The sequence below is a fragment of the Rhea pennata genome, chromosome 12 (genome assembly GCF_028389875.1).
Source record: "Rhea pennata isolate bPtePen1 chromosome 12, bPtePen1.pri, whole genome shotgun sequence".
Taxonomy (NCBI): domain Eukaryota; kingdom Metazoa; phylum Chordata; class Aves; order Rheiformes; family Rheidae; genus Rhea; species Rhea pennata.
Genome location: NC_084674.1, coordinates 11,581,757 through 11,600,223, shown reverse-complemented (window position 1 = coordinate 11,600,223; position 18,467 = coordinate 11,581,757). Strand labels below are relative to the sequence as shown.

General features: G+C 46.0%; 1 protein-coding gene across 5 annotated transcripts in view; it reads right to left on the bottom strand.

Moving 5' to 3' along the window:
- Nucleotides 1-18,467, bottom strand: part of GRIP2 (glutamate receptor interacting protein 2) — an 88,696-nt gene that overhangs the window by 11,505 nt on the left and 58,724 nt on the right. For 3 of the 5 annotated variants that reach the window (XR_009959649.1, XM_062585194.1, XM_062585196.1), the window contains 6 exons: nt 13,392-13,458; nt 12,488-12,633; nt 12,053-12,197; nt 7,427-7,566; nt 4,826-5,002; nt 1,527-1,680 (listed from right to left, as the gene is read on the bottom strand). Coding sequence is in view for 4 of the 5 variants with exons in the window: in XM_062585194.1 (XP_062441178.1) it covers nt 1,527-1,680; nt 4,826-5,002; nt 7,427-7,566; nt 12,053-12,197; nt 12,488-12,633; nt 13,392-13,458 (829 nt within the window). In the remaining variant the exon portion in view is untranslated. The remainder of the gene's footprint in view (nt 1-1,526; nt 1,681-4,825; nt 5,003-7,426; nt 7,567-12,052; nt 12,198-12,487; nt 12,634-13,391; nt 13,459-18,467) is intronic. The other 2 variants (XM_062585195.1, XM_062585197.1) reach the window with 2 other exon arrangements.

The following is an 18,467-nucleotide window of genomic DNA, read 5'->3' as shown; positions in this document are numbered from 1 at the left end:
ATCCACTGGTTTGAACAAGAGTTCTCCGTGGGCAAAAATGCAAAGACACACACTTTTGCTCTTTCTCGGATCAAGACCTCACAGTCTGCCTGGAAAGACAGACATTTGGCATGGCTTATTGCATTTTAAATTTACTCCCTAGCTTTCATCAGAATCAGCTTTCAAAGGAAGATCAGCCCTTACCCCAGACAGAAAGGCCAAAAAAATATCCAGCAAGACTTTACAAAAACAAACCAAAATCCCCCCAAAAGGAATTTTTGATTCTCTCCCCTTACTCATTTCCTTCCTCAGCTCTCAGGTTTCCAAAAAGGCAAACCTTCCTTCCAGTTAAGGGCTTCTTCCCTCTCCAATCAGTAATATAACAAACACGTTCAGGAATTGGATGAATTGGTACAGGCTCTCACACCAGTAGATCAGCAGGTTTTTCCAGGCTAAAGGCAGCTGGTGCTAGATGCGTTTTGTTTTCCTCTCTAATAAAAGGGCTCAGTAGCATGAACTTGCACTTTGACATCAGGGTTCAGAGCCCTCATTTGGGACACATGGGGGCTTCAAGAACTCAAATTTGCTAACCTCAGCGGTCAGCGGCCTCCCTGGGAGGGCCAATAGAGATCAACGACCTTTGCGAGGCCAGCCCTTGCTGAGAGGCAAAACAAGAACAAAGGATCAGCCGCTGCCAGCCTTCCTGCCAGTTTGATCATCTTTAAATAGGTGGAAATGGCCATGAGATGTTCTAAGGGTTTTGTTTGGACAAACAAAAATAAAAAAAAAAAAAACAACTGACAGTAACAACAACACAACACACAAAACTGTGGGGACTCTGGAGAAAGCTGAGGATAGGGTTAGTTACGAAGCAAGGACGCCTTTCCTTCATGCATGGCTCGGTGAGGGACCTGCCCGGCCTGGGCAGTGGAGGAACGAGCCAACAGGATCTTCACCCAGAGCCAAGGGCAGATGCAGCCCTCTCCGCATGTGCTGCATGCCCCCCGGGGATTTCTAGTATGGTGGTGGAGCAGAAGGTTGACTCAGCCACGATTTTAAATCAGACATACAACTGCATATTGGTCTACCAAGAGCTTTGGCTGGCCTTTTTGGCTTCTACGCATAGAGTTGTTGTGAAGCTGCATCCTCGCTTAAAAGTTTCTGGCTAAGGGGGGACAGTCCTGGCTGTACCTGTGGATTACACCTAAGCTATCAAGCAGGCCTGTACATGGCAGGAGTATGAGACGCAGTAAGAGCCTGTGCTCCCTGCAGCTGAGACCATTCCAGCTCCAAACATGAAACTGGCCTGGGAATGGCAGACATGCCACAGTTATGTTTGGGCAACCTGGTGCAGAGGAGCTGGTCCCATTCCAGGTGCCCTCCTCACCCCTACAGGATGCCAAGCCCAGGTAACCGCTCCCCTGCCCGCTGCAGACTGATCTGCTCCATCACACATTCGGGTGCCCCTTCGTCCCATAACATCACCAGCAACTCTCACATTCACGAACCTGCCCACCCATCCCTCTGTTCCCCCTGTCCCTCCATACCTGGTGGGCTTGTCCCAGTCATCTTCACTGAAGCTGCCATCCATGTAGGGGTAATTTTTCCTGGGATCCCCCGGAGGGGTGCTGTTCTTCTGCCTGCTATGTCTCCATTCATGCGGATGAAGGGCTATGCCAGCAGCTTGAGGCACATATGTACCTAGGGAAGGTGAACCATAGGGAAGAAAGAACACCACCACTTGGTTAGAAAACCCAGATGTAATAAATCACACCGAGCTAGGAGGGTTGTCTTCCCCAAATCCCAAATCTGAGGCTTTCTGTATCACACATTGCCTCTGTTTCAGTCTTTCAAAGGGGAATCAAAAAGATGTTCCGCCCATCCCTACTTGTTTTAGCCATATGAACGTTTCAGGATCTTGTCACACAGTGCCCCATTTCTCCCTTTTCCCCCTTCTGAGTAGTTTTGTGATATGGATCCACGATCTCTGAACCTGGGACTACCTGCATCCATAGATACAGGTCTTGTATCCTATCACATCAGCCAACTCTAACTTTAGCTGCTCCTGTTTCCACCCGGAACCTACAGAAATCATGCTATTGAAGTGGCCACCTTCAGATACAACGAATCTTTTGTAGGGTAAAAGGAAGATACTGCCAAACGTCCCTCAGGGCAAGCCCAATTCCATTAATTTTAAGGGATTTAGATACCTAATTTCTACTAGGAAACAAACTTAATTTAGATTCCCAACTGTCCTCGGAACTTAACAGACACAGTGGAAATACTGTAGGACATATAGGAGGACAACAGCATAGAAATCACATCTAGAGCAGCCAAATACAGTAGCCTCCCTTCAAATAGTGTAATGATGCTGAGGGTATCTAGAGGTAGCCACCTGCTTCAGTGTGATCAGTGGCAGCAGTAGGGATTGTCTTGGGAAAGAGCCCTGATCCTGAAAGCTGCCAGCAGGTTCCTGCAGCTGGCAAAGACTTCCTGCAGGCCAGTGCCTTCAGGATCCTCTGGGGCAGGTATGGAAAATGGCTTCAGTGTCATACACACACAAGGCAAGGAGTAGAGGGAAAAACTCTGCTTGCTTGAGAGAACAGGAGAATCATCCGTATTGCATTCAACAGAAGATCAATGTGAATCATTAGGATGAAATTACACAAGTTTCAGTATGTCCCCAAGGACCTTCACACACTGCAGGAGGTATTAGTCCCAAAACACAGATCCAGTGCTACTGCAAGTCACAAAATCTCCAGGTCTCATAAGGACTTGCCTGGACAGAATCATTCCAAAATAGAGCATTCCTCTCTAACTCAAGTGTCATGCGCAGTGGCAATAAATCTTCTGAGTACCCTGCTCTCGTTCTCCTGTCCATTCAGCATTTCAGAGAAATCCTCATAGCCTTTCCAAGAAACCTCCTGCACTTTTGTTACACACTGTGCCAAGCAAACAGGAAGAGGTAACGAAGAAACACATAATTAAAGGAGACTTGACCTTCCAAACAGCTAAGAGCACTGGAAATACCCAAGACAGTGCCAGCATTTTCTTTGAAAATGCCAAGCCCTGTTATTTCTCTTAGTAAGTGTTTCCTCTCAGTGTTTTCAAAGGTTAGACTGCTCTGGAGAGAGCCCCAGAAAAATGCTTGCCAACATTTTACAACAGCTAGGAGCATTAGCTGTTTGCTGGGCCAGGTGAACAAGGTCCCTGCATGTAAGTCCCTGCAGTGAGCAGGAAACAGATTTGCCCTGGGTGCACCTTGGGGAATCCACGGGTATGTATATACAGCTGCTACCTGAGTGCCATTGATTTAACCTTCTCCTTTCAGTCCTGCCTCTACAAGCATCTCCCTGGGAGAGCTGCTGCCGAATCTTTGGGATTCAGAGCCACCTGGTGGTATGTTCCCACCAGAGCCTTGCAGCACCCTTTCCCAAGCCCTTCCCAGAGCTGCTTAGCTGTGAATGGAACTCAAAAGCACAAGGGTGAGGTGCCTGATCCATCGCTCTCTATTTGGAGAGTAAACCCCAACCTCTGGGTTTCCTGCGAGCTCTCTGCATCCTGCCTGCCCTGCACTCCTGCTGGCCCCGTGGTTTAGCCTGCCTTTCCTTCTCAGCATCCTGCTGCCCCCCAGTATTCCTCTTTCCAGCCAGCAACAGCGTAACACTGTGCAGCAAAATGCAATTACCAGGAAAGATGAGAAAGCTCCTGAAGCAAAGTTGCCTTCTGTGGTTATTGGGCAACGTATCATCAGCCCTTCTCTGTGGAGCTCTGTATTCAATTACTTGCTCTCAGTTTACCAATGAAAGTAATCACTTTGCTAAATCCAGTGTCTGACTTGTGTTAATATTCAATTAGATGGAGAAAGACTGCAGCATTTTGAAGGCCAGTGGATCTCTCTTTAATGAAGCCTCTAGTCCCACCTGCACTACTGAATTAAGACTTCAGAGAACGAAGTAAGACACGAGTGCTGTGGAGTGACACACTAGCATGGTGCTGTCCTTAGAGTTTTTCTTTCTAAGTCACGTAGGCACACACTTTGTCCAGCTCACTGAAGGCGCTACACAGCACCACTCCTGGAGTACCTCCCTCTATTTCTATGTTCTTTTCTGGACAGCAGTCTTTTCACTAATTTCCTTTTTGGATGGTGTTTCAGGGGGTTTGTTTCAAGGTGGGCAACTAGCTTGTGTGACTAGCTTGTGTCACTAAATCTGAACTAGAATAGCTATTTTCCAAGTGCTTTCCTCCAAATGACAACCTATTCCCAGGACTAGAACATCTTCCATCCCAATTCTATATGCTTTTCAGAAGCCACAGCTGAACAAACTTGGCCTCAGAGTCACACGATACATCTGATCACTCGCAGGAGAGTTAGAGACCCTTTCTCATAGTATTACCTCAATTATTTTGTTGAGTAAGTGAATTCCTAGTCAAAAGAAATTCTTGTACATTTTAAAACAGCCTGAAGAGGATTAATACATCTCACAAGGCCTCTCTGAAGATTTAAAAATGAACTATAGACCAAGTATTTTGTAAGACATATGGACGGTGAATATTTCTCCTGATTACATGAACTAAAGTGCTGTAATGGTTTTGAAAATGCTGTGAACAGCATGATGCCACATAAGCAAGGAGAACACACTAATAAAAATATAAAACAGACACATGAACTCAGAGCATCACAGGAATGTATTTTAGAAGGCCATCTCCTTGCTGGAGCCAAGGAGCTATGCAAGTGCAGCCAGATCACAATCCATGGCTCAAGCTGAACCTCCAAACAGGCCAGAAGGCTCTACCTGTTTTCACATGGGCTCAGAGACCTGTAATGAAAGAGGACACTGCTTACCTTGGCTTCCATAGCCAGCATCAATGCCTGAGCCATCCCAGGACTCCATAGCACTGTCCACACTAGGAACTGTGGTAGAGTAAATCTCAGACAGCTTGCTAGTTTTCTGGGAGTCTGTCAGTTCATCTTCTGGGTCACTCACTTCATTTATACTCCCAGATTTCTTGGGATAGGGTTCTGAAACCAGAACACACTGCTTTACCAGGCATGAAGAGCAAGCCTCAGGGAAAGGTTCACATGGGAACAAACCCAGGTGATACAAGTCTTCTGAAGAACCTCTTTGATTCTTCAAATGTAACTGAGAAAAGTTTGAGCATTACAGTTAAATAGATTTCGTACAGTACCCTTACCTCACACGACACTGAAAAACTGCCTTTCAGAGTTTTAGCCCATGCAAGATGTAAGAAGCATCTACTGGGATTTGGAATATATCCTGGAATATGAGAGAGCCGAGACCTGAATCTAGACTCACAAGTCCATCTTCTTGTGTCTTTGTAAGCTTCCTACAGAGCACACCTGCCTAGATAAGTGAGAGCCACTGAGGAGTAAGGCATCATAGGTCCTTCTGATCTCAGAGAGCCTTTGTGACTCAGATCAGAAGTGCTTCCAGCCAAGAAGCTTCTGGCATGATTTGCCTTTGGGGACAGGACCCAAACTGTGTCAGTAGCACCTAGTCAGGGTGCTACTATGAACTATGAACTTCATACCAGAAAAAGTTTCACTGACATTCCCATGACAATGCAAACTAATCTCAAATGACCATGCCTGAATTTACATCCCTCTTCCAAGACTGTACAATCTCATATCAATTCAAGGCAAACCACCACCTCAGCAAGAGTCTCCTTATGCAGCCTCAAGACAAAGGTAGTATTCCTGGGTCTGATATTTTGAGACTGAATTTCCCCTGATTAATGACTGGAAAATGGAAAGCTGAACGTGGATGATGAAGCTCAGTCCTCCCTTCCATTATTTTACTAATAATAGGCCCTTATTATCATTGTATCAAATTCCCTTCCAACCAAAAGCTATACAAGCAAGGTTTCTCAACACAAGCATTTCTTCATATTGAATATTTTAAAGTCTTGATTGATTAAATATGTTGTTAGCCATCCGCATCCCAGATCTCCCACCCCAGGCCTCTGACTGCTGGAGAATTAGCTGGAATAAAGAGCCTCTGAAAGTCTGCATTTGTCAATGAGGACAGATTATTTTACCAAAGGCCAGTGTCCTGAAAGTCCCCGTTTTCCAAGCATTCAAAGGACTGCTCACCTTTGAATTGAATTGAGAACAATTAACACAATATTACCTTGGAATTTCAATTATGCCTGATTCATTCTTAGAAAGATTAACGAGACTCCAACTGGCACTTATTTCAGTGAGTGGCTGAGAGGATGCTAAGTGTCAGCAGGGAAAAATGATTATTTCAGACCAAGGATCACGAAGCTTGGCCTCTGGGAATAAGACTAGGATTTCTTGAAGAGGGACTAATTCCCCAGTTCTACCTCTACTTTGCTAAGCCACTATGTCCTGGCTTGCTTTCCTCCATTTCTAAAACAGCTGCAATGCCACAGATTTGTAAAGTGCTTTGAGATTTACAGATAAGAATTGCAACACAAGAGAGCAATGCCACTTCTCCAGATGCAGGGCAGAAATCCCATAGGCCAAGTGAGCTTGGAAGAGCTTTATCACTTGATGCCTTCCAGTTCCTGCAGCATCGCAGCCACTGCTTGGGTAGGTCAAGCCAGGTCTAGAGGCTGCTCAAGTATGGCACAAACACAGAAATGAAGGTCGAACTCACTAGCCCCCTTCTGAAATGGATGGAAAAGCATGTTTGCCTGTGATTTTGTAGAGGTAGTTTGGGGAGAAATGTTTGCACTTTCCCTGGTTTCTCCCGTCCTCCCTCTCCTTCCCCAAAGGAGTGGTCTGCCATTCTAGATCTGCTCCTGCTCCTTTGGTACCGCATGAAGTGGGACAGTTTCAAAGCTGTAGGGAGCTTGGCAAAGAAAGACAAAGGTGGATTTTAGAGTGAAGGTAGGTTGCTTTGAAAGATGATCTCAGGATCCCGAGCTAAAAAGGGGCATAAAAGATTTATTGCCAATTGCTTTCAAAAGTTCAGTTACATATTTTTTTTTTTCCATAGATTTCACTCGTTCAGAATCCCCTGGTTCATTTGGGGCATTTATATTTTAAAAACCTATACTCCTCTACTTTTAAAAGCATCTTCTGCTTTCCTTTTGTGTGAAGCACTCACAGAGACAGGGAGAATTGGGAAGCCAGTGGCACAAGGTGCCAGTCCAAAAATAAATTGTTACAGCCAAAAACCTGCTGCCTAATCTCTTCCCAGTGCCAGAGAGTCCATGGGTTGCCTTTTTCTTTCCATCTTTGTCTCAGAAGTCCAAAGAATGCCCTTCTTTTCCTACTGTCCCCAGTCTCTCCTCCCCATCCCAACCACGCTGCCCTGTCTCACCTGCCACCAACAGCCAGCCAGGTCCCCGCACACCGACGCACACGGGGAAACCCACAGCACTACCTACTTCATCGCCTGGGTCCTGGGTGGGGTACACTTGTGTCCTCCCACCCCAGCCAGGCTCCTGAACTCACTTTCAGTCTGTTTCTTGATCTTCAGCGTTACCGTCTCTCCTGCCATTTGGAGTAGGTGAATGGCTTCACTCAGCGGCTTGCCCTTGAGGCTCACGTTATTAATAGCTAATATCCGGTCACCGACATGGATGGCTCCAGTTCTAGAGAGGAAAGATGCTGTTAGAAATGTAGAAAGGCAATTTGCCTTAGTGAGACAGGCCATTAAGTTCTTGCTTCAAGCAATAACAAATTAACTCTCAGTACTTTAAAATAGAATTGAGATCATGACTCGCTTTTCTCTTGGCACTGTCTACCACTAATTCCCTTATTCATCCCCAGTACCAGGAATCTGGCTTTCCTCCAATCTTTCAGCAGCGTCTATACAAACACACATGTGCGTGAACACAGGCACATCTCAATTCCCAGGCCCCTTGGTAACTGGGACTTTAGATCAACTTACATTCGGTTTAAATTCAGAACTTTTCAATGCCAAAGCGGCTTATATGCTAAAGGGACGAGCATTCCCAGTTTGTGATGTCTACAGGTCTTCTTCACACAGAGAGCTGAAGGGCATATTTTACACTGATGGAAAGAAATGAAGGACAAACTTAGAAACCCATAAACAAGTCCAGTCAGACTGCATGTGCAAGCTGCGAGCTGAGCCAGCTGCAAATCAGTTCCTAATATAGCTAAAGTTCACTCCTATGCAGCTAAAACACTGATTTTCTCAGGCAGGATCATGCTAGAAGAGGTCACCACATTTTGTTGTACAGCTCTTTTCTGATGCTAACATCTGCTCTTTGGTAAATAAATCCTCAGGCTTCAGGAATAGCTAGGAATGAATTAATGATTCACAACAACTCTCACTCTACTCCTCCATCCTTCCCTTCTGGGTCTACCTGCAGACATAGACCCATTTTACCTCCGCCAAGGCTTTGCTGTGCTGGCAGCTCCTGTACAGCAGGTAGTGCAGAACATATCCATCACCAGCCCTGGCAGCTCCAAAGGGACTTAGCACTCACTGCTCGTCTGACCATGCTCATCGCACTGATACTACAGCTCCCTAATGGTAACAAGTGAGAGCAGCGATTCTCCCTTTCTCCAGCAGTGCTGCAACGTTTAGCTAACAGGAACCTCAGATGATTGAGTCAGGAGGTGCCACAAATCTGGACTGTCATCTCTTTTTGTTCATGGCAACGTGCCTCTCTCCAAGGTTATATTTAGTCCATTAGGAGAGAAAACTGGATTGCTGCTGCTGCAGGATAGGATTTCATATACGGTCGCAGATGAAACAGCTACTTATCTTTCCCCAAGATATGGAACTGTTTCAGGGAGGACAAAAGAAAGATTACAAATGTGCCACTGTGAAACATCTACCATAAGTAAATCAAATTAGGAAATGCAGCCAAATAGCAGGCAGGGCTGTTCAGTCTGTTCCTGTTGAGATGTCTGGACAGTACGTCATGATGGTCCCAACTGGCCACTAGATGTCTGTCTTGTACCACCGAAACCACACAGAAGAAGCCATTGGGGAAAACTTACGTAGTTCAAATAAATTATAGGTCAAACCACAACCAGAGTACTTGTCTTAAAAGTTTCATCTACACAGTCGAAAAAAACATTCTTAACTGCTAGCATATTAAAGGCGATCCTTTGCTCGCTGCAGTGGTTCAGCATTTAAGGGCCTTCTCCCATGGCAACGAAACCAGCCACTGATCTTTCATGGGAGTGCATCTCCTCCATCCTCAACACCAGCCTGACTGCCGATGTCTGAATAACATAACTGCTGTGCAGAAATTGTGAAACTCCCTCAGCAGGGGAAAATACAAAAATGATTAACAAGGAAGGTCACAACCAACCAGTTTTTCTCTTAACGGGGGAAAAAGAAAATCTAAATCCAGGCCACCAAGGGATGTCTCCCTCTCGGTTTTCCAGGCATCACTCCACAGACAAGCGGACAGAAGCTGAGCGGGAGTTAGCCAGAAACAGCTGCTTTCTCTGTAACCACCCTCGTTCCTCTCTGTTCATCACAGGTAATCCTTATTCACCTCAAACACCAGCCAGTCTAAAGACCATCATGCAACAGCAGAATCAAGCATGGGGTAAGCTCTGAGGCGCACCCGGGCCACAGCACCAGCTGCTCTCCAGATGGGTTACTGGAGAGGTGGCTGCCTGCATGCAGTGTGGATTTGCTCAGTGCATGAGTGGTGGGAGCATCCCAGCCCCTCTCGCTAATGCAGGTGGGTGCTGAGGACTCCTGGATCCCTATCTGCTTCACCGAGGAGTATTAGAGAAGGCTGGTCAAGCCCTTAAAGACATGTTCACACATCAGTGAAAGTCCAAAATTGCTCTTTCAGAACAACTAAACCTCAACCAGAATCTAACTGTACTGGTTCCTATCCCGGGCATACATGTTCAGGGAAGAAGGAAAACAAGTCCCGTGGCCCGTGCCGAGGTCACCTCTAGGCACTGCAGGAGGGGTGACAGAGTGACCAACATGGGAGAGAACCGCCGCTTGACAGTAACCCCACTATCCTGAGCCACCTCTGGAACTTTCTACAGGACCAGGAAGAAAAATGCTCAAGGTCAAGATAAAACCCAAGTCATTCGAATCCGGAGCCTTTTCAACTCCAACAGGCTGTCACCCGCTGTGATAAACGTGTGACAGGTCCTGGAGGACACTCTGCTTTCCCCGTTACCAGGAGAGCAGCACGAGCCACAGCGCAGAGCCTTCCCTGCCCCTCCACGAGCGCAGGCAGAGCGTCCCCATCAGCAGACACCAGGACCCAGTCTGCCTCGCATTGCCACTGCCCAAACGTGTGCTGTGCTCCAACAAAAGCCAGGCACAGGTTCAGATTTAAACTCCAGCCTTGAGAAACCTCTGACACCCTCAGAACCTGGCTAAGAATGTCTGTGGCATGGGGAAGGGTATGTAATGGTAAGAAAGGGACATCTTTTGCCTTCACAAGGTCAAAGAAAGCCACTGCTTACTGCTGCTCCCAGGAGAAAAAATATGCAACCTTTCCTGTAGGCAGGCTTCACTGCAGCTTTCCTTCCCCTTCCCACAGGGAGCCAAGGTTACCCAGAGACCACCCCATGATGCTCCATCCCCACACTGCTCCACTGGACAGGCATCATTTATTTGTTAGACTGTTAGGGTGAACATGCTAAACGATCCTGTTGCTCTTCTCAAAAGGTTTTTTATTTCTTACTGCGTGCCAGTTACCAATCAAAATTCAATAGTACTGCAGCACTTGCCTGCACTATGTTTCTCCAAGGAACAGACACTGATGTGCATCCAAGTTCAAACGAAGAACAGCCAGCGGCGCTGCAAAGGGACCGGAGAGCAACAAGGGAACAAGACTGTCTTCTGATGCCCGACAGCATTTGGGCTTTCTGTCTTTAACCTCTCCCACGCTGAGCAGCTGATACAGTGCAGAACTGCTATACAGAAAAGTCTTGGATATTTTATAGATCTGGCTGTTATTTTCCAGGAAAAATAACCGAATCTATAGAGGTGAGGCAGTGAAGCAAAATCCCCAAAGAGAAGAACCACTGCTGACTGAGTCCATCCTTCTTCCTTCTCAGAATATAATGAAATTCTGCTTCGGTACCAAAAGAAACTTTTGGTAGCAGCACTGCAGCACTGCAGGTGCTAAGAGCCAGGGAATTGAATGCAGAACACTGCACTGATTTGTTGTACAGCTCAGCTCAGAGGCTGGCCTAGAACCAGGGAAAAGTAAAGGATCAGGCCTGAAGCCAAACCTACTCAAGGCCTAGCACTTTATACCTATTTGTTCAGAGGTTTTTGCTGCTGTTCTACTCATTCAGCATCAGAGAGTAATTCAACCCTATGAGAAGAGTGACACATGGCTGCTGAAAAGATCTACTTACAAGTCACAGCTATGGTATGGATAAATTAAGATACAGCATATGACTTCGTTCACCTTATCTCAGCAATGTTCTGATCCTTTAAATCCCATGCTGCACATATATTCAGACACACGAACACACACAGAGTCAACCTCCCCAGCTGCTGAAGGTAAACCTGCTGTATAAATGCCTGCTGCTCTGGTGCATGCCAGCCCTGTGCTAAGATATCTCCAAATGCAACAGACTGAGCAATGAGCAAGGACAGATTCCCCAACCCCTGGGATCTGTCATTCGAGCAGACTCACTGCTGTCGCAGCCACGAGCTGTAGTCCATCAGCACATCAGTCCCAGCTAGGAGGCTGCAGGGATTTGTGGGCAGGCTGAGCACTCACTCCACAAGAGATAAGGTGGGGGAAACCAGGGACTAGAGAGCATCTCAGCAAAAGAGGGAGCAGATGAACCTTTTATCGTAGATGTTGCATTCAACCTGGATCTGACCCTTCCAGAAGGGCCTTGCTTTGAGCCTCTCTCATCACTGGGCCCTACCCTAATGGCACAGTCCCAGCCACCCCACACTTCCTGTGTGTAGGTCTGCACATCTCTCACCTGCAGGGCTGTCTCTTTGCAACAGTGCTTGTACCTTTACAGCACCTTTCCTTTTTAGCAGATTAACTGGCTAAAACGCCTAGGAAGGGTCCATGAAAGCAGAGGAATCTTTTCAAACTTCAAGATCCCTTCCTAGGCCAATACATTCTTCTGCCTCCTAAAGCTCACCTTTCTGCCAGACCACGCTTAGTCAACCCCGAAATGACGATAGGATCGAAAGGTTCCTCTGTCCCGGAGATGGTTATTCCCAAGGGACCACCATACCGCTTCAGCTCTACTGTGTAGATAATGGCACCAGTTGTCTCCTGCTCATCTGCAAGAAAAAACAGGAATGCTGAATTTTTAAATTTGACATATGAAATAGGTCACAGGAAAGATTCATAGCATTTAGAAGTAAAAGCCTGCAGTCTTTGGTTGTGCTCAGACAGAACAGAATTTTAACCTTCCAGGCTCCATTTAAGTGCAAAATAACAAAAATAGACTACAATCAATTGGAAAGTGGTGACCAGACAGGCTTCAGCTCTTATCTTTGTTGGCTTGCACTACCTATTGGGAAATGTCATTAAAGTGGACAGGCACCAGTTTGCATTGGGATTTCTATACCAGAATTATCTTCATCCTTCCTAATCTTCAATTTGACCAGGTCTTCACATTGCCTTAAAATCTGCACAGCATCCTCCATGGAGCAATTGTCGAGTCGGATGTTATCAATGGCTAACAGCTTGTCTCCCGGCTCCAAGGTGCCAGTTCTATGCAGAAAGGAAAAGAAAACTAAAAGCACATTTGTATTTGCCTTTCAGATCTTGTGATGCATTCAGTTCTGCAAGGGAGATGATGATATTAGCTTTTTACTCTCCTGGATCTTTTCTGGGAAACAACCACTAAGTTTGGGGCAATTATAACTTAAAGGAAGGACATTTGTGTGGAGCATGCATCGACCCAGAATGAGGCAGGAAGTTAGCCACCCTTACTCTTACCTATTTGGATATACAGCCTGGGTGACATATAGCACCTGAGAAGGGCCCCTGACACATATTCTACTTTTTCTGCAAGGTCCTGCACAAGCAACCCTCCAGCAGCACTAAACTGTCCTGAAAGCCTTGCTCCCAAGGCTCCCACAGTGCACTCATTCGGTTCGCCCAGGTAGGAGCTGAGATGCAGCAAACTACGTGATGGGCTGCAGCATGTTACGGCGTATGTTCGCGAAGCCCTTCATCATGCTCTTAAATGAACTGATGACTGGGATAAACACTCCTCTCTCCTATAACAGCAGCACCTCTGAATCACTGCCCTGGCCACCTTCTCCATTAGCTCAGCTTCACTAATCTCAATACAGACAGTTTTATACCAAACTCTACTGCAGCTTACGACAAACCTCTACGGTCAGCATTTCCTTAGCTACTGGAAAAACCCAGATCCAAGTGCTGCTGCTTGGATTTCTTTCTACCCCTTTTACTGGGCTGCGTATTTTGCATTGGTTTTGGCAGACAGAAAATCCTGCACTCACCTATGCGCAACACTGCCCTTCTTGATGTCAGAGATGATCAAAGGCTCTCCTGTCTTTCTGCTTGCTGCTGCAAAAGAGACAGGTGGATACGAAACTCAGTATTGAGTCTGTAATCTAGGAGGGGGGTGGTTAATGCGGAGAAGGAGTTAAAGGAAAGGGAATTTACATTTCTTTGGCAAAATGATGCTTCACACTTGAAATGTGGCTTCCTTGGAAACCAGGCCAGGGAGGGAAAAATTGACTCCTAGCAGATATCTGTTTGTTGCTGCTTCCTTTGGTCCCCTCCTAAGCAAGGGGAGGCCACACAGAGCCCAAGAAGAATAGGCAAGATTCCTTGATCCCAGCACTACTAAACAGCTTTCTCCTCACACCTCTAACTAGAGACAGGGAGCAAGTCAATATCTATGGCAATAGTCAGCCATTCCATAGGATTGCTAGCTACGGAATACCTGCTCTCACTGCTGCACTAATGTAAACATCTCCATGGTCTTGCAGGAAAGTGGGTTTGGAAAATTTCTATGTGGAAAATAACCCAAGAAAATTTTACAAATGGCTTTTCCCTGTTGGTTCAGCTCCTCAGGCCACTGCTTCATGCAACCACATAAATCACAGCATCGGTACTGCTCTCAGGGCTGGAGGTGGGAGGGGTTGTTTCCAGCCCTGTTCTCTCTTCTCCCAGACTGGCAATCTTTTCAGCCCACAAAAGACAAGTATGCACCTCCTGGAGCAGTTGCATTTTAAAATTTGCCTGTAAGACCTGCTGCTCTCTTGAGAAATCCAAGAGGGATTTATGTCTCGACCCCCTTCTGCCCTCTCTGCCATCTGCATGCCAAACATGCACCAAGAGTACCCTTGTTGCCCTGCATCACTCCTCCCTGCCTCCCTATGCGAGTTGCATCATCTCGCTTAATGCTGACGGTGCTTCTTAGCAAAAACTGCACGGGATGGAACAAACTCGCAAGTGTCTGAACATATTCAGTGTAGGTCAGATATTAATATCTAGGAAGTAGATGGTATCAATCACACAGAAACCCACCGATCTGAAAAGGAGTCAGAGAGTGCTCCAGAAAGTCAGACAACAAAGGAATAAACGCTTCCTCTTACCAACACCTCTGTTCTGGCTTGTTCTGTTGGTTACATTCATTTATGAGATTTAAAAACCTTACACATGCTTTGCCAGTCACCTACTCTCTCCCTGATATAACTAAACCTTCTGTATTGAGTAGCGCAAAAAGACAGCCAATCTCAGCTATAATAGGGTTGAGCATAAAAGTCAGGTCAGACCACAAACTGTGACTGATTATATGATAGTCATGGCAATGCGATTGTTGAACGATACAGAATCTGAAAGAATTATTTTGCCCATGTCTCTCTGAGGACCCACTGGTGCGTGGTGCCATGCAATTTTTGTCTGGAAACTCATGTTCAGCTTGTGGCTGTGAGCCGAAGAGAAGTAGAGGGGTTGTTCAGCTTCACTAAGGGCTCATGTCTGTGCTGAACCTCTCATCAGCATGGACAAGCCAAGATACACCGACTCAAGCCGGAGAGAGCTGAGCAGTGGGAAGGAATGACTAACCATAAACAGAGGCTCATGCGGCTAAAATCAATGTAAAAAACACCAGAAGGTGTCTCACATCCATCGGGTCACCAGAAGGAGATCCAGAAAGCCATAAGTCATGAGCGGCTAGATGCCAGCACAGGGAGATGTGCCATTCTGTATCTACCACTGCTATACAACTTCATTCAACATCAAGCATGGGCTGCTGTCCAAGACCTTAATCCAGCTCAGCTCAGCTGTTTCCATGTCTTCCTGAACGTGAGATATATCTTCCCTGCTGAGGCAGGTGCATGGAGCTGCAGTCGAGATGTGGAGATCCTGCTAGCAGACCTCCTCCACCCTCTCCCCACGAGGCCAAGCCCAGTGTAGTTACATGTACAGTCACTCCCTAGCCTCCTTCTGTCAAAGCCATCCAGGTTAGCTCAACTATTTCTGCTGCACGCTGTGTTTATTCATTTCAAAGCAGAGCTGGTGTGACAAAAGTGGGTTAGAAAACAACTCCATAGCCCAGGCAGTGGATTCAGGATGGTAACCTCCAAACCCAGCCCAGCCATGGCAGGAAAAATGGGTCCAGAGACCACAAATATGCAAAGGAGCAAAAAAGGAGAAAAAGAAGCATAGGCAACAACATGCCTCATGCTCTGCAGAAAAGGTATTTTACACAGCATCCATCTAACCAACACGGTGACACTCGGGATCATGGTCATGGTGGTCAGGACTGGAGCAGAGGGCTAGACCCCATCCTTCTGCAACTCAGCAACAGCAGTCAGCATTGTACATGGCACCACTTTGCTCATAGCAGAAGGGAGAGTGAAAAACACAGTGCTTTATCCATTAGGAACAAAGCAAATTTTAAGGAAAAATTGTTTTTTAAACTCATACTTTCCAAACAGACTTCATGATATTTTAGTTAAATGTATAATGGTATATTGCTTCCCCTACCAGCAAAGGGTATCCCAACTATGCTTTAACAAACCGGCAGCCCTTCATTTTTAAATAATCACTTAGTATAACATTGAAAGGCTTTATAAAATCATCCTTATTAGTCAGTACCTACAAAGCTGAAAGGTAAGTTAGAATTAATGAATAATTCTCTCTTAAGAGGCATAAGATTCAAAGTTAAGACAGTGAAATCTCAAAGTACTGAATAATGTCAATTTGAAAACCTGCAGTTAGTAACTCCCTCATTTTGCCTTTGGTCTCCCAAAGCCCTTCCCTGCCTCTCAAATGGAGCATCGAGCTGAGCTCATGTCGTTCTCCTCCCTCAGCGAGGACGTGGCTCTTCAAGGCATGCAGAAACCCGCACTGGTCTCCTCTGCGGGCACTCGGGTTTGACCTGCATCCACCAGGGCAAATCTTTTAGTGGAAGTAGGTCCTTTTTCAGATAGATTCATATTTTTGGCAGGCTTAACAGCACAGAAGATAGTTTAAATCTGCTCCAGTGACTAGGAGAAAGCTTCATAAATCAATAGTTGGTGAAGCTGGAAGCACAGGGTGGGGGAGAAACTCCAAATGAAAACACTGTTTCGCAGTGGTGACAGGGCAGCGATAAAACGGCAAATTGATCAATACTGTTATTTACTTTTTATAAATTGCTTTCAGTCTCTCGCCACCTCTGCTGGGGTTCTGGCTCACTTGGCATTTACTTTATGATGGATGACGAGGCCAGAAACACATGTCCATTTCGTGTTTTTAATAGAATGTGTAATGACTCCTACTGGTAAATTATTCCCCTCCAAGGAGCACCAGACCATAACTCAATGCCTCCACGCTTCCATCAGTTATAAATGCCCTCTGTTATCAATAAGCCAAAGCAGCATCATTGACATACATTTTGTCAATGTATAATTTAAAAAAAAAAATGTAATAATGTCCTAAGAATACATTTATGAAAACAAACATTTATAAAGGGGGAAAAAACAAACAAAATCAGGAACTCAGTAATTCCAGGATAGCTAAGCAATGGGAAAAGGAATAAAAGCAAATCTGAATCAATTACAATAAAGCAGCAACGAAAATCAAGTCCCTTCTGCTCACCTTTTGCCTGCACCATTTATTAGTTTTAGCAGCGGGTGCATAAATTATCAGTGCTTGCAGCAAGCAGGATATTTACATCACTGTAGATCTATTTCCTTTCAAAATCTCCAGGTAGCAAAACCATGACAGAATACCTCACTTCTATAAAAGCATCTTTGTAGAAGAGCTGCAAATCTCACTTGAGGCTGCAAGCGGGCAGGGAAAGGGCTCAGAGGCTGCAAGGGAAACGAGAGCGGAGCCGGCGCGCTCTGCCAGGCCGGCAGCAGCTCCCAGGTGAATCCAGCGCCCACAAGCTAGATTTGCTCGCCTAACAGAGCCACCTTCTTGCTGGGACTGCGATTCCACTCCTTGAACAACTTAACTGAAGTTATCTATGTACCCAGATTCTGTTTTTATCATCCACAGGTGGTTATAATAGCTACTCCTTATCTCTAGCACTTCACATCAAGGACACAGGAATTGACTTTTAAGATATATAAGGGTAATTCTACAAACACGCTACATAAAGAATTAATGCATAGCTCAAATAAGTGATAATATGAATACCTGCTTAAATAGCAGCAACAACATACCTGTACCCTGCAGTGAATTTCCCAAATAGCCCTTGGAGAGGGTATTTGAGACAGACAAAAAAAAAGGAAAACAGAAGAAGCAATCTTTCAGGTAATCAACTATAGTTTTCAAGAGGCTAATAACAAGTCCATATCTTGTTTTAAGAGGTCAGGTATTGAACGATCGGGTATTCCAAGAAAACATAACTATTAGCTTCTTGCTGCTGGAGATTTTAATTTGTAGAAGACTTACAGAAAGTCTGCAAAGGCACAAGTATATCATTCGAACTGAACGTAAGCAGAAAGGCAGAGCACTGGTGGTGAGTGCTCTGCTAACGGAGATGAGCAGTGCAGGCTATTGAGATCCAGTTCTTCACAGTAGTGTGCAAAAGCCTCACTGTGCACCTTGCACGCACGCGATTCGGAGCAGCTCGGAGGCCTCTGCAAACCAGGGCGCTCCCGAGCCCTCTCGCTTCCGCGCTCCAGGCAGCGACACAAGCGCGCACGCACCGTCCTTTCCCGAGGAGCCCTTGCTCTGAAAACCAACGCAGCCGTCGCCCTGTGGCAGACCTAAGGCACTGGAGTGTGCAGAAAAGGGGACAGGTTTTACTGGCTTCTTGTGGCAAGGAGTCGCCGTGCACACGGCGGCTCTGTCGCTTGCTGATCCTCACTCTGCAAAAGCAGGAGACTGAAAGGGAACCTGAGGTGCCGTAGAAATACAGAGCAGAATTAATGAGAGCCTGAAGCCTTGGACTTTCCGTTTATTCTCTGGGGGAAGAAAGGGGAAACAGCACTACCAGCAAATGTCTGCAGTACGCTTTCTAGCTTGCTTTGCTACGCTCTGTTTGGGTCCCAGGAAGAACTGCATCCTGAGCACGCAGACCGTGCACGCAGAGCACAACCACCCGCCTTAACCAGAAGCGAGCACGG